The sequence below is a fragment of the Rhinichthys klamathensis genome, unplaced genomic scaffold (assembly GCF_029890125.1).
Source record: "Rhinichthys klamathensis goyatoka isolate OS25496 unplaced genomic scaffold, OSU_Roscu_1.1 h1tg000196l_1, whole genome shotgun sequence".
NCBI classification, from domain to species: domain Eukaryota; kingdom Metazoa; phylum Chordata; class Actinopteri; order Cypriniformes; family Leuciscidae; genus Rhinichthys; species Rhinichthys klamathensis.
The window spans coordinates 3782030-3807076 of record NW_026606722.1 but is presented as its reverse complement, the minus strand read 5'-3'; the positions used below and the strand labels follow the sequence as shown (position 1 = coordinate 3807076).

The 25047-nt window shown below is 38.8% G+C and overlaps 1 protein-coding gene across 1 annotated transcript in view; it reads left to right on the top strand.

The window, feature by feature from the left end:
- Positions 1-7612, top strand: part of LOC130096077 (uncharacterized protein C14orf132-like) — a 29452-nt gene extending 21840 nt beyond the window's left edge. The window contains exon 2 of the mRNA XM_056262719.1: positions 6882-7612. Coding sequence (XP_056118694.1) covers positions 6882-7112 — 231 coding nt within the window. The 3' untranslated portion in view covers positions 7113-7612. The remainder of the gene's footprint in view (positions 1-6881) is intronic.
- The last annotated feature ends 17435 nt before the right edge of the window (positions 7613-25047 follow it).

Sequence of the window (25047 nt, the reverse complement as noted above, 5' to 3'; positions counted from 1 at the left end):
TACAAAATTAGACTATTTGGTCTATGAACTTTTGCTCTGCAAAAACACCTAGAGGGCCCTATTTTAACAATCTAAGCGCATGATCTAAAGCGCAGGGCGCAAGTTCACTTAGGGCGTGTCAGAATCCACTTTTGCTAGTTTAACAACGGGAAAAATGGTATGCGCGCCAGGCGCATGGTCTAAAAGGGTTGTCCCTATTCTCTTAATGAGTAATGGGTGTGTTTTGGGATTAACGTGCGTTACGAGTCTCATCTCCCATTCCCTTTAAATGCCAGTTGTGTTTGCGCCATGGCGGATTCGCTATTTACATGACGGAATTTGATTGTGGAAAGACCGAACGCTTCCCCAGACCGCAAACGGAACTGCTCGTGCGCGAGGTAAAAGTGCGCAAGCAGACCATCTACGGGATAAGCCGGATTCCACCATATCTTTATGTACACAATAAAAATCTTTTACATTGTAATCCTTTTATTTTAAATATTTGACATGTTTGTATACTGCTGTGCATCCCTGTGTGTAAGCAGAGTGTACACGCCTTGTGGACCCTATAAGCGCACATTACTAACGTGCTCTTTAAATAACAAAAAAAAATACTGCGCCGTTGACTTTAGACCAGGTTTCAGTTGGTCAATGGCGCAGTCTATTTCAGTTGCCTCAAAATAGCAAACGCGCCAACAATGCGCCTGAACGCACCTCGTTTTCAGACATGGACGCCCATGGACGCACAAATGGGCGCAAATGCATAACTGCGTCGGACTGAAACTAGCAAAAAAACACTTGCGTCGTGCTTGGCACTGCATTGCGCCGGGTGTAAGATAGGGCCCTATGACATTAAATTGTTTGTCATTTTAATTTACAGTAATAGAGGAAAATGCAAAGGAACAGCTTCATTTGACAGTAAAGTGCTCTGTTTGGTTAAGAGTTATTTTAAAGTCTTGAATATTTAAAATCCAAAAATATGAAATTCTTAAGACTGGCATGGGAATTAAAGCTTTTAGGGTAACACTTTATTTTGATGGTCCCTTTTGAACATTCTGTTGACTATAAGTAACTTTGCAACTACATGTCAACTAACTCTCATTAGAGTATTAGTAGACTGTCTGCTTAATATCTGCCAACTCTTTATTGTGATGGTCCTCCAACAGACATTCTACAGACTATAAGTAACTTTGAAACTACATGTCAACTTATTCTATCCCTAACCCTACCAGCAGGGCCGTCGCTAGTGGGGTGAAAGGTGGTGACAATTATAGGGGCCCCCGCTGCCCAGGGGGCCCCACAAAATCCAGCAGTTATACTATTTAGGCCCCTGTAGTATGAATAATTCTAATATTTATATTAGTTGTATGCCTGAGATTTAAATGAAAACCACAAAAACGTGCAATTTGGGTAAATATTTTTTCCAAATATCTGCTTCTCTTACCTCCATAAAAATGGTTTAGTCCGACCTAAAGTATTTATTATTCAGTCAGAGTCAGTGACAAACATCAGATGGACCCAATAAAATTGTAAGCCCCAGCTCGTGAACAGAACCAATCAGAGTTGAGGCGGCAGCCTGAAGTTAACGATGAACTTGGTGGAAGAGCAGGAGACTGACTGACTGAAAAATATGAAGAAGACTGAAGAAAACATAAATCAGGGAACCAGAAATGCCAGGAAAAGACGGAGAGGGAGGCAAGGAGAGTGGTTGTATCCCAGTCGATCAAGACGTTCTTAAAGACCGGTTATATATTGTTATTTCGCTGGGAATTAGAAAACTTCCGTCTACAGTCTGCCGTGTACAGTCATTTTTTATTATCGGTGCGCGCCGCAATCGACCGAATGATTACGTGGTCTAAATTCCTGTCTTTTTACACTATTGTTACTAGAGTTTTAAAAAAAATACACGAGTCACGATGCATTGCATTATGCATCTGACCTGCCGGCTGATGATATTTAAAACATCGAGAAAACACGAATACTGCACTTGGATGAATAAATGTATTCGCTTTATTTAATAATATTACCAGTTCCATATCATCTTTATTAAAAAATAAGACAATGAATGGTTTTATTTTTTGAATTAGACTGCATTCTTGTCAATTTCTAAATGTTTACTTTTTGATTTATGAATTATAACAGACTGATGGGGAAAAAAATTATTACTTTTTAAAAATTGGTTTTATTATTATTGAACAATTTCTTGCTTTTTTGTTAGTTTTTATTAGTTGTAATTTTTATATAAACATTTAACTTTTAAAATAAAGGTTTTACAACAACATCACCATCTTCTGTTATGTGGGCCTCCATGTTCATCTATTGTACAGTATATGATATTGGTGGAGGGTGGTGGGGGCCCACATCAATATTTTTTCAGGGGGCCCCGAATCCTCTAGCTACGGCCCTGCCTACCAGTCTACTAATGCACTCTAGTGAGAGTTAATAGAGATGTAGGTGCAACATTACTTATAGTCAACTGAATGTGTTAAAGGGACCATCCAAATAAAGTGAAACCGCTTTTAGTTTCAACCAACAATAAAAAAACACAATAAAATCATAAAAGTAGACACACTATATTCCAAGTCCTCTCAAGCTACACTGTAGTTGTTATTCACTGACAATATTCACCTCCAATGAGCTATCAATCACTGTAATTTGACCATTAAGTGAGATTTTTATTCATTAGCGAATCACTCTGGCTGGTTTTGTGCATTGGAACATTTGATTCATTGAAAATATTAAATTCAAAAGAATGATTTGTTCACAAATCACCTACTCTTGTTGAACATGCAAAATGAGAGCTCAGTATATCAGTCTATTTCTCAGACAAACCTATCATACTGCTTCAGAAAACTTGGAATACATAGTGCACAAGTTGTAATGAAAACTTTTATGATGCTCTTGTGGTGTTTTTTTTTTTCATTTGGAAAGCTCCAGCATTTCTTCACTTTCATTATATTAAAAAGCATGCAGAAAATGAAATAGTAAATAATGGCAGGTTTTTGTATGTTTTATGTACCTTTAGTGCTTATTAGTACAGAATGTGAATTTATACATCCACTCTTGATTGCATGCATTGATTCGTATGCTACCTTTTGTACAATGTTATTACATAGGAGAACTGTGTAAGGAAAATCTCTGCACTCTGAAAATGTTCTATTTAGAATCCCAGTGAACATCCTCATTCTGATTTATTAGCACTGTTATTTATGTGTACGTCAGTTTTTATGTTTCAAAAAGACGAGAGAAGGTTTTTCTCCTCAAAGATTGATGTAGTTGTTCTGTCAGTGAGGAGCAGCAGGTGCAGTGCTGTATCGATTGCTGCCTAGTTGCCTCTGTTTTACACTGACTTCAATAATCAGCCAATCACTGACCTCTGAGTCATACATCAACATAACATCTCAAAACAGGCCTAATTTTGAGGGGCAGTTTACACGACACAGTTTTCAACGAAAAACGGAAAACTTTTTATGCGTTTTGGCTGTTCATGTACACGACAACGGCGTTTTGGGGTCCTGAAAACACAAAATTTTGAAAAAGGTATTCATACTGCAAGTTTTTTTTTTTTTTTTTTACTATACCCTTATCAATATCATCTATGTGTAAACTACAGCAAACGTGAATTTGTGAAAAAAATGAACGTCATGCGTATGCGTCTTACGCGTTCAGTCTGTAGGCGTGTAGTGTTTCTTTACAAAGTGACATCGCCACCTACTGGCCTGGCATGATAATACAGCGTTTTTAGTAGTTTTCGTTGATCCATGTGAACAGGGATCATTTTGACAACGTTGTCATCTGTATATATAAATAAAACCTTTTCCGTTTTTAGTACATCATCGTGTAAATGTACCCTAAGTAATATAAAAACCTCACATTCTGCTCTGCTTCCCTGGTCTTAATATAAGCCGGGCAGACTATAATTCACTTGTGTTTTTGCCTTGCTAAATGAAAAACATTGCTGTCAAAACTGACAAAATGCACAGCAGCAATGAGATACTGAATTATTAATTGTATATTAAATAAATATGTATTTAAATAAAAAAAAGAAAAAAAAAGTTACATACATGTTTGTGGTAGAACTTGGAACCGGCACCAGCATGTAAACAGACATTTTCAATATTATTTGCTAATTTGTTGTTTGTTGTGTGTGTGTGTGTGTGTGTGTGTGTGTGTGTGTGTGTGTGTGTGTGTGTGTGTGTGTTTGCGTGCGCGTGCGCGTGTGTGATTCCTGAAAATGGTTTGAAAATGTTGTAGATACAGCTTAAAAAGTGTTAAGCCATGAGTGAAACGACACATTATAAACAATTATACTCTGAGATGGATGATTCATAATGTTGCCTTCAGATATGTCGTCTTTGTTTGTTTTTTTATCAGCTCATGATGGTTCACTGGTAGCCGCTCATACACCGTTAAGTTTGTCATCCTTCTTCATTCACAGCGTCCCTGCCTCCACCATTCCTTGTTCTCTTCTGTCACCAGTTGCCATAGTGAAGCAGAACAAGGATCCGTCTGTGTGTGTGTGAAGTGTGCAGCTTGTAAGGGTTCACACCCACAAACCAGCACAGACAGGTGTGCATGTCAGGCTGAATAGAGAGGAGAGAAATTGGCCATCTTTGGGTTCTTTGTGATATTTTTACCCTGGTGGAGAGCGTCTTTTCATCTTGGATCAGTGGAGGCTCTCAGACTCTTTACTGCTCCATGCAGCTTTTGATCAGTCTTAAACCAGCTCAGACACCTCTCTGGAAATAGCCAGATTTGTTATTCACATTCTCGCTTTAATCATCAACATGCTACTTGTTAGACAATTTGTTGTGAAGGTTGTGGAAATGACAGCTCTGCTTTGTGAATGACTAAAAAGGAGCATTTTCGAGGCCAAGGGCTATTAGACAAATATAAAATGCAATTCATTTGTAACATGTTTTATTTTTATCTTTATGAAGAAGCCCCAGAGAGATGATGGTAAATGTTAGCCATAGGGAGATAGTTTGGTATAGAGGTATATTTCTTGCATTTGATGTGAAAAGTCGTAGGTTTAAAATTTCACTCACAAAAAATATTATTATTATTATTATATTGTTGAGCAGTGATTATGATTTATTATTATTATTATTATTATTAACCTTTTTTTTTACTATTTATATAAATCATCCAAAATTTCAAATATCTGTCAGTGGATAATGGGTCCATTAATTGTTAACAAGATATGTACGATAATAAGAGTTAAAAAGAGACGTGCATAAACTTACTCCCTTGAATGTTTAAAATTACATTTCAAATAAATAAAAAAGTCAATAGTAAACAAGACAATTCAATCTCAGAAAATGCCTTCCAATAAAACTAATCCAATAAAATGCTACATGTAGACGATCAAGTTTTTATGAGGTGTTCTGCATGGTCCTATTTCATAAAAACACGTTTCTAAATGAAGTAATTCATAGTTATTAAAATAGTTAAAATAACATAATTCATCATATTTCAACTTTTGAACAAACAGCCAAAATCCTTATAGGATAGCTGTCTTCATTATCCTCAAATAAATTTAGATTTAGATATGTTTTATTTTCTTTTTTTGCTACACCACACACAAATATATGACAGATTGCAGACTGTATATGGGAAGCCTGTTTCCTGAGGTTATCGCTTGTGAAGAGAATTGTTTTCTCTCCACAGAAAAAAAACAATTATCTTGATTTATGGAAAGTAACACATTTGTTTTGAGATACATCTGCATTTGTTTTCTGAGAATAAAAAAAATCATTTACCTGTTGTGTAGACTTCAGATCTTAAAAAGAGGTCTAGTTATATTATTTAGACACCTCAAAAATAAATAAAATAATAATCCGATAAGACTTTAGCATTTCTTTTGCTTCTTAAACAGTGTATATTTGACAGATGCTGTTTAATCAAAGCGACTCACACTGCATTCAATTTATATATTTTCTGTAATAGTTTATATTTTATCAGCTACATCAGTAATTCTGTAGCCATTTAAGGTATGCGCTCTGAGTTAGTTAAGTAGAATAAAATGTTTGGCGTTAGTGTCATTTTTATTTGCAATAAATCTAGTAAAACCAAAAATTTGCATCAATCCATTGCAAATTTACTAAAACTGGCACATGATGAAATAAATAAATGTTATTATTTTGAATTGTCTATTTATCAAATACTCCTGAAAAAAATGCGCCATGGTTTCCACAGAAATATTACGCAGCAAAACGTTTTTCAACATTGAAAATAATAATAATAAACCTTACCAATGGTATTCTACTATATACAGTACTGTATATATTATTGAGATTAATGTAGTTTTCGTTTAATTACATTTGATTCAATTAAGCAATATATTTTATTTTACTCTAACATGTCAAAGATGTTTAAGGAATGTAAAACATTTAGGCTAAACATTTATCAATTTAGCTAAATGTATTACACAAATTCCTGCTCTCCCGAGGCTAGGAATGAACTCATCTAAGTGCACTTATTGATTGTATCTGGAACTGTAATTGTGGCTAGCAGTGAGACTTTTACAGTGTACTTTTACTACATGTCAACTATCTCCCATTAGAGTATGATAAAAACTGTTAGCTTAGGGTTAAGGTTAGTATAATAAGTTGACATGTAGTTGCAAAGTTACTTATAGACTGTTGGGGAGCATCAATATAAAGTGTTGCCAGATATTAAAGGCAGACAGTCTACTAATACTAACAAGAGTTAGTTGACATGTAGTTGCAAATTACTTATAGATAGCAAAATGTCTAAAGTGGACTATCCAATTGTTACCGAGTTTTGTAAGATGTCTATAAAGCCAGACCATGATGCGCATCAGAGTGTTACCGATGTAGAAGATTGAATCATTTGGTTGTGTGGTCATCCGTCTTACCTTATCTCTTCTCCATCATCAGATCCCTGTGATGACAGGAGCCTTCATGGACTCATCGCCTCACGATGACTACAGCACGGATCACTCTCTCTTCAACTCCTCTGCTAGCGTCCACGCCGCCGCTCTGGCAGCTCACAACCAACAGGAGGAGCAGCAGTCCATGTCCCGAGATGCCATATGGCTGTGGATCGCCATCACAGCCACCATCGGGAACATTATAGTGGTGGGCGTTGTTTATGCCTTTACGTTCTGACCTCTAGAATGAAACCAACTGAACTTTGGAGATAAATTCGTCCCCAAATACAGGGTGCCGGGGCCCTCATCAGACGAACAGTGTGTGCAATCATTCAAGAAAAAAAAATGTACACGGTGTTAGTTGTTTATTTTCTATTCAGAACAGTATTTAGAAGCTCCAGAAATTATTTTGTAATTTTCATGTTGAAAACTTTTTATCTAGATTGTTTGATGCTAAACAGTGTAATGTGAGGAAAATCTGCTGTTTTTATTTTTCTGAGTGACTAATACTGCCAGACTTTTGCCAAATCATTTGTATGTGTTTTTTTTTTTGCTTTTATTGTGTAATAAGAAATGCTTTATTAAGCTTTAAATGTCTAGAGGGCAAACGCTACTCTCTGGAAGTCATCCAGCATCCTTTTTAGAGCAGTGATGAGGAAGTTGAAATGATTTCCCAAACCTAATTTGGAAAAGTAACCAAAACATAGTGTAAAAGTAGGAAGTGGAGACTGTAAGTGCCCAGAAAAAAGTAAACCCTTTTTTTAATACTATTCAAATATTTTAACCTTGCTCTGAAACAGATAATAAGCGATTAAAGGCATTTATATTTTTTTCTTTTTTACACATTGGTTTATTTTTCATGTATTATTTCATTTTTTGACCCCAGGATACATCAATTTGGAGACAATCTCTTCACTTAAATCTCCACATAGTAAAATCACCAATTTTAGTTTATGGAAGGGCCAGTTTAATATTTAAGAAACACACCACACAATGATTTGAATTAAAACCTGCATTCCAGTAAACGATTTCATACAGATGAATCATCCCGTCCCGTTAGTTGAGGATGACAAGTGCAGCTTGTATTTGGTAGAGGTCAAAGCTTTGCTTTTAATGAGCTCAGCATAAAAAGGTGGTGGTTGCTATGGTGACTGTTTCATGCTGTCTGGGAGAAAGTGGCTGTGGCTTCTTATCCCACCATCATACACCAGCAAACATCTTTACTGCCTGCTTGCACAAAGCAACTGTCCAAACAAACACACATGAAGAAATTTGATTCATGCATAATTACGCTAATAACTTTCCTATTGCTCATTATTATTATAAATGTTTTAAAAAGTCTTTTTTTAGAGCGTTTTAAAGCCTTAATGAAGAATATGACTGGACCAACAATCCCTACTGAAATGGAATTAATTGACTGCTCTAGGTTTGCTGATGCTGGCTAGTGCTGGTCTTGCTATTTGACCAATATAGTCTTTCAAGGGAAGATAGTTTATTACTGTAGTTTAGGAACAGCAAATACACTCTTTTTTTAAGATGAATCAATTCTCTTAATTCTGATTACGCGACTGCATTTAGTTTATAAGACTAAGTCTTCAGATGTCCTTAAATGTCTCCAACTAAAAAAGGTTTAGAAAGTTATTTCATACCAGTCAAATTTTACAAACCAGTCAGATCTTCAGCATTTTCACTGTAAAAACGATTTCTAATTGAGTCATTATTGACCGGACAGTTTTCAGACTGTGACGGTCACAGTATTGATCTGATCAACAGACTTTAGACCTACGGTTCACTTGGACGAAATGGACTGGGACCAAGCCAAGATGATCATCTATCATCTTTTTTGCAATGGATTGCACTAGGAGATGAAGTTGAATATATGCTGAACAGGAAAATGGCCTTCACTTTATCATTGACTTTGATTTATGGACTGGAAGCCCTCACATCCATATGTAAAAAACTTTGCAGATAAACTGTAACTGCCACAATGAAGTTTGATGAAGAGCTGATTGTTAATTATGGTACGATCTAATCAGAGAGAAGGAGAGAAGATTGAAATGTCCTTCAAAGTCTCTTTTCCATTAAGGGAATAAACTGCAGTTTGCTGGTACCATTGCAGTTCCTAATAGAGGGACATCTGTTAATTAGACCAGCTCAAATCACAATCCCCTAACAACAGTAAACCTTAATTTAGAAGAGTGATGCAAAGTAACAAAAAAATTCTGCTCAGCAAAAACAATGTAGATATTAAGATTTTTAGTAAAAGTCATGTCTGTTGATGTTGAGAGGTCTTTATATAGAGGCCTGATATATATTATGGCAAATGGACACTGGTGTGTTCAGCTAAATTCTGCTTCACCTGCACTGCAATGTGTTTCTTTTTGTATTGAAAAACCACTGTTGAATTAAACGAGTCATTGAACACTAGATGTGCGACTGTCGTATACTTATAACAAATTTGCTCATCTTTTTCTGAAAATGAACTAAGCAAAACCTTGACACTTTCACCTCAATAATCTAGTTGTTAATAATAGAATACATTTGCATGTGAGTGACCATGTTTACAATCAATAATCAATTACTATTTTGGAATCAGCAGCTTGGTCCACACAGAAACTGTAAATGAGGAGGAAATGAAAACAGTCATGGAGAACATTTTAGGGTTATGTATTTAACCCAGTTCCCTGGAACTTATTGACTGACGACAGTCCAATGACATCACATGGAGCACCATTCGTATACACTTCATTACACGTTTGAATTGAATTGAATACATTACAACTTTGAATTGTCTGAAGAAAGACACTCAGGCGTGCCCAAAGCATGGCAACGTGATACAGCATCTCGTTTCCATCTCAGGGAACCAGGTAACCAGACGTTCCATTTCACGGAACTCGACGCTGCATTATGGTGTTGACGCTATGGGAACATTAATACCCACTACACCATGCTGAACAAAGGCATGCCAATACATAATCCATGGTACTCCTTCCATCTTAAGCTGAAGCAGGCAACAAATGGGATAACTGTGCACATCCTCTCTCTGTCATACTACTAGTATGCCTAGTCCCAGGTATGCCTAGTAATGCCCCACTAGTATGCCTAGTAATTAGCCAACTAGTCCCCTGGCCTGAGCCAAAGACAACTGTAAAGCTCTTAGAAAGCAGCCCTACCAAAGGGAGTGCGAGGTAACACCTCTGAAGTCAAATTCCCAGACTTAATGTGATGGAGAGGGAGACAGATGAGAGAATGGATCACTAACTGTGATTTGGTCTTCCCCTACTAGCTCCTCATATGCGGGGCCAGCAGAGGAGGCGGACTCATTGATAACATCTGCCTCAACGCCCTCCACATAGTTCCACAGAACTAGATAGACACAGTCAATAACATGCTCTCATAAGATGCTCTCAGCCAGATCAGAAGAGGCTGAGTGGGCTTTATAACCCGGCATGAGAGCAATGGAGCTAGCGGGAGGAGAATGAAGAAGGGCAACACCCATGTCAAATTCTTCTGCCAGCTCCATCTACGATCCCCACAATCGAAGGCACCGCGGGGCCTAAATCTTATGGTTATGGCGATTTTTGGTTACCTAAATTGTGGGGCCTAAATCTTATTACAGTGAATGCATCCAGCTCCCTAAAGAGCCAAACGCGCATACTTCGGTCCTAAACAAATGGGAAATAGGAACTTCCTGAACTGTTTAGAGCGTGCCATACTGTTTTCCTTTCAAAACAAACAATAATTAACTTGGACAATCTCTTTTTTTTTACATGCACACACAAAGCGGCTTCCTGAAGACCAGGGACGGACTTAACCATTAGGCAAAGGTCGGCAATTGCCTTGGGCCCCGAGCTACCTAGGGGCCCCCAAAATGCCCCATTAAACTATGCTTACGTTTTTTTTTTTTTTTTTACTTTTCGCAAATTATATATTTCTAAAAAACATTTGCGAAGAAAGGCATCAAATCATTAGTCGCAGACAGGAGGGGACCCCCCACCTCACTACATTGGACTATTCCATTATTTCACTTTCTGCGTGCGAAAGTGACAAGGCTGTAATGCGCCAAAAAAACTGACGGAGAAAAATAAGTGATTAACAGACAGTGTACAGAGTGACGGACAGAGTGTACAGAGTAGTAGACAGAGTAAAAATTAAGCGAAGCTACCCAAGCGGTACTGAAAAACCAGGAAGCGGGAGGAAAGCAAAACGTTTTTAGCAAAATTGCAGAAGGTAACAAACTTTTTTGTGATGCCCGCTGACAATGACAACAATGCTAACGATATGTTACAAGTCCATGGCCGTATAGCCAGCTATGAGGTGAGGTCCGGCAACTCTGTCATTTTTTTACATTCAAAAATAAAATGTCAAGCTCTCTGAATGATTAATTACCCGTTTAAACCACCTCATATGAGTGTTTACAATTCATGTTGCTGCGAGAAGCTAGCGTAGTGAACGGGGCTTGAGAGCGCGCTGTGAGTGAGGGCGCGCGTGCAGCCTCCGTGTTGCCAGATCCACTAATGCAGGAGTCACCAACCCGTCGATCGCGATCGACAAGTCGATCTTGGAAGCATTTTAAGTCGATCGCGAAAAACACCAATATTTGTATTCATTATTACTTATTAATTAAAAATGCACCATGTGTGAGTCTACTGTGTGTAGTAAATGGTGTCTAGGGGATCCGGAGGCGCGCGCGTCGTTACAATAACGTCATTTTTGGTTCATGCGGACGCGTCGAGTATAAACAAGGCTTTACGCTCAGCCACTTCACACTACGCTCACATCAAGCTCTTCAAGGCAAGCTAACGATACGCAAGCTAACGAAACGATGGCACAACCGGCACAACGGTGAGGGAGTAGTCATCTGCAGGGTTTTTCCTGCATAGACAATTATGAGGCGGCCGCTTCTGTCAAATTTATAGTTAAGAAACAATATAACGTTATAGGCTACACACGACCAGAGTGCTGTTTTCCTGTGAATGCCATCGCGATTGAAACCAAGATATTGATTTCATAACAGTTCAATAAACAAATAGTTAAAATTAAGTTACTTACATTTTTAGACGCTGACTGTTTTTGTTCTGTTTCAGCAGCAAAAATAGTTCCAAACAACAGAACCAGCGCATCTCACAGCATCCATGATCCATTACCGATAGATTCAGCGTTTTGACCTAATCGCTTGAGTCAAAGATTCAATTACCCATTATTAAACCGCCTCATTTTGAATAAATCAGCCGTTTGAACGAATCGTTTGAATGAATGACTCAATGACTCGCTCATTAAGACGGGCGCCTGCCGCCTCCTACTGGCGGTTTAGTTTCAAAGTATCATTCTTTTCAACATTCCTTATTTGTATATTCAAAAAATATTCAAAACAATCTCATAATCTCATTTAATACAGTTATAATTTTTCAATTTGATTGCTAACAGCCTAGTGTCTTATTATTTTAATTGATGTATTGATAAAATGTAAGAATTTGAAATGAAATTTAGAGCATACATTAAATAAAATTAGGGGGAAAATGCCCTTTATAAAGGTACAAAAAATTATTCCGATAAGAGTGTTTTCAAAAATGAAACATTGACAATTTAAGTTTAAAGGGAGTAGGCTAAAGCCTCTGTTTAGGCTATAAAGGAAATGTAATTTTGCCAAAAGAAGAACTTTAAATTTAAATAAATGTTCATTTTAAATCAGCCTACTTCAGTGTGATATGTTACCATATTATCATTCTTAATTGAACAATTGTAATGTGATGATCAGAATCAGATATCTAAATCAAAGAATATGGGTGGTTTGCGGGTGGATTATTATTTATTTTTAACAACAGATTCGAGTGACTCAAAGTGCACCAGATTAATGAATTTATCTTTAAAATGTACATAATTTTCTCCCCGGACCCCCCTAGTGTTACGATTTTACCACCTCTGCCTCATTTTGAGCCAGGAAAACCCCTGTGTTGGCTATATTGTTAAAAGGAAATCTGTGTTTTATGTTGTTGGAAAAGGGAAAGAAAATCAGTGCTGTACATGATTATTTTAGGCCTGTAATTGATTGATTATTGAGGTAATGAATAGTAGTAGGTCTGTAATTTGTGTGAAACTATTTTTGAAGAATTGAAGGATGACTGTTGTCATAATATTTTGTATGCTAGTTGCACTTACCATTTTGAAGTGTTTGAAATATGTTTTAAAAGGGAAAATGAAACAGTACATTATTGGCTTAGGCCTGTAATTGACTGATTATTGTGTTTATATATGAGTAATAAGCCTGTGGATATACTTACCAATGTTATATTACTGTTGAAAATGTTGAATTATAGTTGACAGTTTGTATAGTTATATACTATTTGTATAGTTAAATAAATATTTTGCTAGTGACTAACAGGCAACAAAGAATGCCAAAGTAGAACTACATTGTGGCCTTGCTTTTTCATAATTTTCTGCAAGTGGTAGATCTTGGTTTACATTTGGACTTGGTATGTGATCTTAGGCTTGAAAAGGTTGGTGACCACTGCACTAATGGAAAGGTGGCAGTAGTCTTCTGGACCTGTTTTTCTGATTTAATGTGACACTTTAGGAAGTTTTTAAAGTGGAAAGTTGCATGTTAGGGTTAGTGATATATTAATCTTATTTCCAAAACACAAGCTTATATCGGATTATTATTATTATTTTGTTTTGTTTTTCGTAGCAATATCTGGCAACATTTTACTGTCGGCATTAATAAAAAAAGAAAGCTTATAGACAAACTGTAATTGCATAAAGCTACCACATTCGGTAAGACAAACGCAATGATCATCGTGATTATTTGTAAGAAATGTATAACACTATCACAAACTATAGCATAATACAAATCTGTATGAATGAAATTTGCCAAATAACTTACTGGCCAGCTGGAAGACGGCTCATGCTGTTTAGTTAACCTTTCACAAAGTCATCATAAAAACATTAATTAAAGCAGTGTTTCTCAACTAGCAATCTATTCAGTCAGCATATTTGTGTTTGATCTGTGTGAGTTACAGAAATATAAGACTTGCTAGACCTACTTTTTTCTATATTTCTTTGCACAAAACTCTCCAGAAAGTGCCATTTAATGGTTTATTTTTCAAAAAAAAAAGAAGAAATTTCGTTCTCTTTTAAAGATCGGATGGGGGGCCCCATACTACCTTCGCCTTGGGCCCCCAATTTGCTAAATCCGCCACTGCTGAAGACAACAAAGCTAATGACATGTAATGCAGGTGCCCTTTTATATGCACAAAGGCGTCTCATTTATTACATCATAGGACATGTGTAAATGCGCCAATTGATTGGCAGACAGCAGCCCTATGACGTCACATGGAGAGCCCCAGAGTATAAAAGGGTGCCTGTCTTAGACGTCATCAGCTTATTGTCTAAAGGAGACTCGCAGGCATGCTAGAAGCATGGCAATGAGACACAGCATCTCTCTCAGGGAAACCAGGGTTATATTTATAACCTCAGATGTTCCCTTTCAATGGAACTCAACACTGTGTCATAGCGTTGACGCTTTTTGAAACGTCAATACCCACGTCGCCATGATGAACAAGTCTCTCCATACTCCTCACGAACCTTAAAACGTGTTACATAGATCCTCTATGTCCACACTATCACCTCCAAGCCAAATTGGAGGGGCGACAGATGAGGGTTGGGGGTATTGCCCAGTCTTCCTAATCTGTACAAGCCTAAGGTATATAAATGCTTCCCTCATTATCACCCCCAGATCCAAACTGGATGGGAGAGATGAGGTAGTGGGAGGACAGTGGCGGTATTGCCCAGTCTACCAAACCTGTACTAGCCTTAAAGACAGAGCTCTGGGGAGCGGAGGCCTCAGCATGACAACCCTCTAGAACAAGTGGAGGCATGTCTATGCTTTATCTTAAAGACAGCTTACCAAGGAGGCTCACAGGGAGCCGTCACACTTGATATCACTGTTTAGAATCCTCTAGTGTGAGCCTGTCTACGCTCTACCCTAAAGACAGCTTACAGGCTCACCAATTTATATATATATACCCTCTGTCTGCACGATCTATACCACCGCACGGCCTCAGCAAATGCAGGGTTCAGATGCTCGATTCTGATCCCTCAAGAAAAGAATCAAGCGAGAGCAGAGCTTCCCCACCATGACTCATCGCAGTGTGTGCATACAGCTCCCTCAAGACCTGACAGCACAAACTCTGCTCTCAAGCAAACATTGACAGGTGATATCTTTACACACACTAAGTCAAACAGCTCCTGAAGACAAAGAGCTGATGACATCTAAGGCATGCTCCCTTTTATACTCTCAGCCACTCCATGTGACTTCATAGGGCTGCCATCTGCCAATCAATTGTCGTGTTTCCACACATGCTTTAGACACCGGTCAAGCCTGGGGGCGTTCCCAAAGCGCCAACCCTATGACGCAGCATTTAGTTCCCTTGAAAGGAAACTAAATTATAAGGGGAACTAATATATTATAGATTTTGACTAACATCATGTGAGTGGGCCTCAGAGAAAAAAGGTTATGAAACCTGAAAAAGCTTTAGTGTCCATCTGCTTTGTTGTGACATAAGTAGTGACGTAAGGAATACCGTTTCTGGGTCCAAGCCTCCACTCGTTTCACCTGAGGATACCCTTTTATCAGTCATTTATGAGCACTGCTTATTCAAATCACACATTTAATCTAAGCTTTTAAAAACTCACGTTGAACACTGCAGCTCACACTGTCACAGGCCAGTCACCAGTATTTTTACCAATTCATAAAATATGAATTACTGTCTGGCCATCTAGGATTTCGGTATGGAGATAAAGGTTAGGATCATGCTTCTTCAGTAGATTTAAAGGACACCATTTGTTGACTGCTTTTGACATCTAAACTGTATAAACATTTAAGCATGGTGGTGTAAATGTCAAGATCTGTCTGTGTTTCTTCCTCTGTGCCTCAATGACTACACATCTTTAAGGAAATTATGAATTCTGAGGTAAAGTTCTGGAAGAGTAGGCAAAAAGCCCTCAAAACAGATGTCAGAGACTGATTAGTGGCTATGGGAGATGTTTACACCACATTATTGTTGCTAATGGAGGAAATCACAAGCTGTTTACTGATATGCATATTTTTGCACACATTACGTTTGAATTTAAAAATATATATACCATCCTTTTATACCATACTTATGCATTTTCTGTTAGTTGTTTTTAAGTTATGTCGATACTTGTGCTTATGTCTTTGAAACCAACGTCGAACAAGTACTAACTACTAACTAACTAACTTGTTTTACACAAAAAAACCATTCCCTTTTTTGTTGCTTGCATTGACATGCCTGGGAAATAAAATGAGAGATTTCTGCAGCTTGATTCCCTTAGATCAAAGTATGATTATGAAGCCTAGTTCTGTCATCAAACCCAATAAACACTCTCCCGCTTGTCAGGAATGAGAGTTAAATTGACAATAACAAGTATAGTGTCATTCATAGAATAATTTAACACTTGAAGTATATCAAAAGCTTTGTGGAGCTACAGAAATCTAATTATTCTGGAGACCAAACATATGGATATGTTTTTTCTTCTTCTCTAGAGGAAGCAGTGAGCCTGCAAAATCCCAGTATCCAACCTGTTTCCTTTGATTTGATACATAGTCTATGAGCCTTTCAGCCTGTTCCCACAAACCCTCATCTGTGTTGACTCGGACTGAGGCAGGCTCCCCAGAGACATCTGCTGTTTCAGAGCTCATGCTTTACAGACGCCTCAATGGTGCTCAGAGCGACACTTAACATAACTCTCACGTCTCTTTCAATGTCTCCCTCGAACACTCAGTTCTGATTTCAGTCGACCCAAATATGACTACCCCAAGAGCTTTTACTCGTGCTCTTAGTATTTCTTTTAACATTCTCATCTCTCTGACTCTCTCTCTCTGTCTTTATACTCCTGCTATAAGGAAACTTAAAGCATTATTTTCCTGCTTTAAGGAAACTTAAAGCTAAGAAACTTAAAGCATTATTATAAAATATTATACATATCATACATATAAATAAAGGAGGGAGGGGGGGGGGGGGGGGGGGAAATCCATCAATAAAGCTGCGTTTCCACCGCAATTACCAGGAACTATTTGTCCCAGGAACTTTTTTCATAGGAACTTTTTTTGCCCCAGAACGGTTGCTCACTGCGTTTACACCGTGGACTAAAGTACCGGGAAGATTAGTCTGGTGACGTTGAACTGCGTGCGACTGCTCCTCCCAGTCTGCGCGTACTTGTTTTGAGTTTTAAGTATTGAGGAGATTCAAGCTGTCCTGTTTTTGTGTGCGATCTATTGGTTTACCAACGAGGTAATTAACAAAACGGCAGAAAAGAGACGAACACTAATACCAAAGCGTATTCATTTCAGAAAGCTCGTAATGCTATAGACAACGTTTGTTATCAGCTATAGCGGACATGACCGTGAGATGGATGGGACGAACGCGCGCCATCCGGCAGAGAGAACAAGGTAAAAGAACCAATCAGCATGTTCAGCGCACAAGTCCCACCCCGAAAGTTCCTGAACTCTGAAAAAGTACTACCTCGCCAGCAGGGACTTTCTGGGGGGGAAATTTTTACCCGGAACTTCATTTAGACCCTGGTTCCTGCGGTGTAAACACACGGAGTACCACCCCAAAGTTCCTAGTTCCTGGGGAAAGTTCCTGCGGTGGAAACGCGGCTTATGTTTTCACTTATGCTTTTATCTAATTTGTAGATTGTAGAATTAGGTGACCCTACTACAATATATTTTATTTCAGAGTAACATAAATGTTGTTTTGCATAGATTACATGCACGTCTAGGCCCATATAAAGTGTTTAGTGTTTTAAAAGGTCGTGGGACTAAACCACTTGGCTTTACTCAAACATTTTGCTATGCATAATTAATTTAAATCTTGGAAAAAAAGTTGTATCTTGTAACATCCTCTTGTAAAGTTAATTTAGTTTTATGATGCAGGAGCATATAAAAGCATGGAACAAAAACAATGCAATGCTTTTAGAGCAGTTTGAATCCTATGGGGATGACATTTTTGCTTCTGACACTGCATGTTTATTTGACAATGAAAATAACAGTGCCGGGGGGGTTTGCAAACAAGGATGGACTGGACAAGGATGGACTTGTTTTGTGATAATGACTAGCTGGCTATACATTATCCCACTTGTCACATGGCTTCTTTTTATCAATCACTTACTTTTAATATTACTCTGCAATCAAAAAAATTGTATGTACTACTTTTTTATAAACTACCCAAATGCCTATTCGTCCGCCACGCCCAGCGGTGAGTACCATCCAAGTACCTCCCCTAATAGCATCTTTAACCCTTAGGGGACCAGGGTGTTTTTGGGGCCCTTGGGATGTTTTGACAAGCACTAACATTTGTGCTTTTTTCAGTTATTTATAAACATGTTAATGGCAAAGGTGTAAATTCACTCTATATAGCGCATACGGGGCTACCATAATATATGAGCAACATGTATGTACATGTTTGTATTTTTAAGAGAATAATGTTTATGCGTGGTTATTGAAAAAAATAAAAATGAAAGTTGCTGAAATAAGACCACAAAACACATACTAAATATGTGTCCACAAGACTTTTGACTAATGGATGTTGTCGCTTCGAGTTCTGGCTTAAAAATGATGTGAAAACCATCCTGCCTAATTGTTCACATAAAGCAAAACATGAATTCATACTTTGTATGACAGTTTTTTGGTCAGAAGAGGTTTATGCGTGGGGGTGGTAATGGCCCATCAATATTAATGAGATTCAGACCAGGGGTGTGACAGATACTCTCCCAATGGCTAATGGCCCATCAAGTGAGGCAGCCTGAACCAAGAATGAGAGGATTCAAAGGTTTTTCAATCTGTTTTATTGTAATTCCTCTATATGGAGAAACTAAATGTTCTAAATTTGCTCTAAGCAAATCAAATGTGAGTAAAATAAATAAATAATTAGTTGGCTATAAACAAAGCAATTGTGAAGTCATACAGGCTCATATTGTATTAACACTAAGTATAAACAAAATTGAACTAACATCTGTAAAATTGTAGGTAAATATGTACTTTCTTTCTGATTTCTGACTGTGTTGCTAAGCGCACTCCGAGTTGCAGGCGGAGGTAGTGATGAAGCTACATTCCTTTTTTTTTTTTTTAAGTTGAGGAATATTATTACATAAATATAACCATAGCAGCATTAGTCTATAATGAATAACTGATGTAAATAATTTTAGGCGAGTGCAATAAATATGCGTGTCAATGGGCCATTGCCGGAGAGGCACACCGCAAACAAAACACATTTGCGCAAGTCATTAACTGGGAGCATTAATTTGCGAGCATGCATCGTCAATGATAATAATGAGGCAGCATTTAAACTAGTCAAAATATAATCTAAACATCTAGTAGGCCTATTTTCTAAAATAACTTCTACATTCTAGCTTTCATACACAATGATCTAAACATATCATTTACACATACAAATTTCCTAACTGGGGTTTACAGTGCGTAGCATGCAAAAAAAAAAAAAAAAAAAAAACATTTTTCTCTTTAACACGAGATATTAAATTCATGGTATAGATATGCACTTTCATTAGATCGTGTTGAATATATCAAATGTCAATACTCTGGATGGCAAGTGGAAAATAGTCCACCCAGTATAATATGTAAGCTACATGTTTATATTGAATAGCTTGTCAACTAATGGAAGTAAGACTAAATACTTACTCATACGAAATTCTATCCGCGGCTCGATCAAACGGTCGTCATCAGAGTCGCGCTCTTCTTCTGATGAAAATGTGGATTCTTCGTCGCTAGTATCCAGGACGAGCTGAAGAGCTTCTACACCGGTGTATCGTGCCATCTTCCTAACGCGCAGGTGAACTGAATGATGAAACTTGAAGCCTTTAATGCATTTGCTTGGGGGCGTTTACCTGTTTTCCATAGATGGCTTAACACATTATCTTGTGAATAGCGCGCTCCGGGAGTAGGCGTGAACGAATTAAAGTGAATGAGCTCGTAATGAGCTCGACTGGAATCGCTCTATTTTCATACAGATTACAGAAGCTGAGAATATTTGTTTTTAATATAAATGACTTAATTTAAAAGATGCGATCTCTAGCTTTATGCCCGTGGGTATGTTTGCCTGTTTGACTGAATTTTCGTGGAGTTACAGATCATTTCCGAACGCGTTTCAAATTGGAGTTCGCTGACAGAGAGAGTGAAGAACTCGCATCATGTTCATTTTTCATTATTTGGCAAAAAGCAAAACACTTTATTTTTATTGTGAGTTTACACAAAAAAAATAGAAACTGAACAGGATCGATTGATGTATAACACGAACATGAAAGATCAAAATTAACAGAGCAGTTTGAGTTTATTTTGCATTGCTAAAAAAAAAAAACGAGCAAAACGCAAGGGCGCGTTTCTGGTCCCCAGAGGGTTATCTCGCACAACTGTTTCCTTAACTGCCTCCAAACACTCTGTTTCAGTACAAGCCCTCGTAGACACTGGATCAGCTGGAAATTTTGTTTCACTTGAACTCCTCCGCAAACTGCAACTCCGTAAGAAAACCTGTTCACATAAGATTAATCTACACTCTCTCCTGGGAACACAGCTGGGCCTTGGCTGCATCAAACACTGCATACCCACTGTGACGCTCTGCATCAGCTGCCTTCATCAGGAGAAAATCTTGTTTCTGGTGCTGGTGGGTTCCACTGCGGATATCATCTTGGGACGCCCGTGGATGACTCAACACTCTCCAAAAGTGAATTGGAACACTGGGGAAATAACACAGTGGAGTGAGTATTGCCTCCAGACACACCTTCGTCTACCACAAACGTCGCACTCAACTCCACTACCATAGAGGGTCCAAAGTCGACCTCCAAAACTGAAATTCCTCACGATTACCGGGCGTTCCCAGATGTGTTAAGTAAGCAGTTTTACCACCTCATCGGCCATGGGACTGCGCCAGACTGCTGCCTGGGGCTACCTTACCTAAAGGTAAAATCGATCTATTGTCCATCCCGGAGCAAAAGGCCATGGAGGAATACATCAAGGAGGCACTCAAGCAGAAGTTCATTCGACAATCAACTTCCCCTGCCGCTTCCAGCTTCTTTTTCATTGAGGAGAAGGACGGAGGCTTGAGGCCGTGTGTCGACTAACGCACTCTGAACGCCTAGACAGTCAAAATCCGCTATCCACTTCCTCTGGTCCCATCCTCCCTGGAGAAGTTGCAGGTTGCTTCTCACTAAGCTGAACCTGCGGACCGCCTTCAACCTCATTCGGATATGTGATGGAGATAAGTGGAAAACTTAATTCATAACACCTGCAGGACACTATGAATATCGCGTTATGCTTTATGGCCTGTCGAACTCACTCTCCGTATTCCAAGCCTTCATAAACTAGGTGTTCCGGGAGTTTCTCCATCACTTCATCATCATCTACATCGACGACATACTCATCTACTCCCGGAACCTGGCCGAGGCTCGCCACCACGTAATGCAGGTCCTCCAGAAACTGAGAGAATACCACATCTATCTCAAGTTCCACCGCGACACCATCCACTTCCTCGGATACATAATCACCAGGAATGGCGTGCAAATGTACCAGAGGAAGGTGGATGCCATCCGCAGTTGGCCACAACCCACCACCATCAAAGATCTGCAACGTTTCCTGGGTTTTGCCAACTTCTATCGTCGATTCATCTCCAACTACAGCTCCATCAGTTCACCACTCACCTCTCTTTTTGAAAGACCAGCCCAAGTCTCTGTCCTGGAATCCCATTGCCATGAAAGCCTTTCAACAATTAAAATAAGCCTTCTGTTCTGCTCCAACCCTGGTCCATCTAGAACTGCCCTTCATCGTGGAAGTAGATGCCGGGGTTTGAGCCATACTATCTCAGCGGCAGGGTGATCCACCAGTCCTCCATCCATGTGCCTTCTTTTCCAAGAAACTGTCCCTGGCGGAGTGGAACTACGACATTGGAAACCTTGAGCTGTTGGCAATCAATCTCACCTTGGATGAATGGATACACTGGCTGGAGGGAGCCAAACATCAGTTCGAGGTAATCACTGATCATCGTAACTTGAATACCTCCGTGATGCCAAAAGATTGAATCCCCGACAGGCACGTTGGGCATTGTTCTTTACACGATTTAATTTCATCGTCACTTACTGCCCAGAGGACAAGAAACTCTGTGCCGATGCCCTCTCATGCCTGTACCACCCTGAACAGGAACTGTCTGCACCGGAACCAATCCTCCCTCCAGCCATAGTCGTGAGTTCCATCCAATGGTCTCTGGATGACCAGAATGCCGAAGCCACACGCTCTGAACCTGCTCTGCCAGGATGTCATGAGGGACAGGTTTTGTACCATCTGCCCTGCACCTATCTCTCATGGACTCAGTTCATACATCTCCGGGCTCTGGACACCCAGACGGCCACCGAACCCTCTCGCTCCTCCGAAACAAATACTGGTGGCCTGAAATAACCCAGGATGACTCCCGATACGTCAACACCTGCGTAATCTTGCTGATGGTAAACTGGTTCCACTACCCATTCCCAACCGTCCATGGTCTCTTGACATTGACTTCGCCACTGATCTTCCTCCATCGGAATCATACAATTGCAATCTGGTAGTCGTGGACAGATTCTCTAAAGCCTGCAAGCTTATTCCCTTGAAGGGGATACCCACAGCATTAGAGACTGCAGAATCACTATTCCATCATGTCTTCCGCCCCTTCAGACTACCAGAAGATACTGTCTCACAGCGTGGACCCCAATTCATATCCCGAGTCTGGCGTTCCTTCCTCAAACTACATGGCATTTCTATCAGCCTCTCATCCGGATATAACCAACAGACCAACAGCCAGACTGAAACAAAGATCCAGGAGATCAGGAGATACCTGCAGTCTTACTGCCATCAGCGCCATCACAACTGGAGTCATTTCCTACCATTCCTTAACCCCCTTTTCAGTGCATACTCGGCTACCAGCCTCCCCTGTTTCCCTGGTCAGGGGAGCCATCTGAAGTCCCAGCTGTCAACTACTGGTTTAGGAGAGTGAGAGAATATGGGACTCAGCTCACATCCATATCCAGCGAGCAGTACGAAGACACAAGAGCCAGGCCGATGCACGAAGATCTGCCACTCCCATTTACCATCCGGGAAAAAAGGTCTGGCTCTTAACTGCTACATAGGTCCATTCACCATCGAGAGGCAGATTAACAAAGTCACCTACCGTCTGGCACTACATTCGGAGTATCGCATCTCACCCACATTTCACGTGTCACATTTCACGGTACTGTGCAACAAAGGCTACACCATCATCCACACCAGACCCTTCAGCTCCACCCACTCGTTCAGCCTCACCTGAATGCTAATTGCACGCAACTGCACCAGCTCTATAGTGTACCGGATACAAGCAGTCACCCTTCCATTCACCATTGTCTGGTCTTGTTGAAACCTACCGTTCAGCTCACCTGATTCCTGACTTGTTTGCTACACACATGATCACCATTGTCATCAGCCTTCATCGATCTTCTTCTTCAGTTCTGATCTTCCAGTCATCAGCATCTACAAAGAAACAGAGACTGTTGCCATTGAGCTAAATATATTCAAGCGATCTGCTCACCTGTTTGTTTCACCTGCTCTCTGTCACCAGCATTAATACACCTTGACTACTACATTACCTGTGTTGTATCCTTCTGTCCACTGACAGCTAACATATGTAGCTGTAATTTAACATTTTGCAAGATGGGGCCAATTTAACCCTCTGGGGTCGGCGGTCTCGCCGGCGATACCAGCTCACTTTTTTCCTTATCAGTGCAAAAGAGACTCAAATTACTCTGTTGATTTTGATCTTACATATAAGTGTTGTACATAATTCGATCCTGTTAAGTTTGTATTTTTTTTGTGGAACCTCACAATAAAAACAAAGTGTTGTGCTTTTCGCCTGATAAAGAAAAATAAACATGATGCGCGTTCTGCGTTCTCTCTGTCAGTGAAGTCCATTCTGAAACGCGTCCGAAAAATCAACTGTAACTCTGCAAATACTCAGTCAAACAGGTATACAGGCACACAGGCATGAAGCCTGAATTATCTTCTTTTAAATTAAGTAATTTATATAAAAAACAAATTTTCTCATTTTATGTAATCTGTACGAAAAGAGAGAGATGATAGTCGTTCTCGTCTCAGGTCATTAAAGTTAATTTGACCAAGCCCACGGAGCGCGCGCTCTATTCAAACACAAATGCTCTGAGGCGATCCACGCCCACATCAGCTGGATAACCCACCGAAAGAGACTCATATTTACGACGCTGTGAGGAATAATACTATCTTAATAATAATCCTGGAAAAAATTACCCCAGAAGTGCAGGTAGTTTCATTTTGAGGAGCAACGGATCCAGCTGATGAATAGGTACATTCTTTATTTTCAAGTGCTTTGTGCTAATCGCGCTAGAAATAGTGTCTGTAAACAAAAATACTGTTTGAATATGAATCGAGTTTTTGTGTGTGAATGAATGAACAGCTTTTACCTAACTGTATTCCAATACTGAGATGAGTAAAAATCGACTGAAATATGTTGAAATAAAATATTTTTGTATAAGCAACGTATTAAACTGCAAATTAACATTTATATGTCCTAATCATAAAAACGATATGTTACATATGAAAGACAAGATGTCGTTTTTACTGTAAAATACTGCCACATCAATAAGCTTGTTTGCTAAGATGTTATTATAGTGTTTGTTCGATTGTAGGCTATATTCAAACTAATTAATCCGCAACTGTGAAATATGTATGATAAAATGTATACTTTAGTATATACAAAGAAAGATTACATTTTAAATATAGTTAAAATTTGAATTGTTGTTGTAATTGTAACCTTTTTATTAAAATAGCAAAAATATATGTAGGCTACATATAAATAAGTAAATCTTAAAAGCTCAATATAAGCCTTCTCTTTAAATTATTTGTATTGTGTTTTATTAGTGACACATTTGGGATATATTCCCAAACTTTCTGTAAAAACAGTATGAGAATTAACTGCACAATTACTAGAAATGTTTACATTTGATATTATACAATTTGCAAGCACAATTTGAAAAATAAATAAATAATTGGAACTGTGAACCAATTTTGTATTATATAGGCATATATATATATATATATATATATATACATA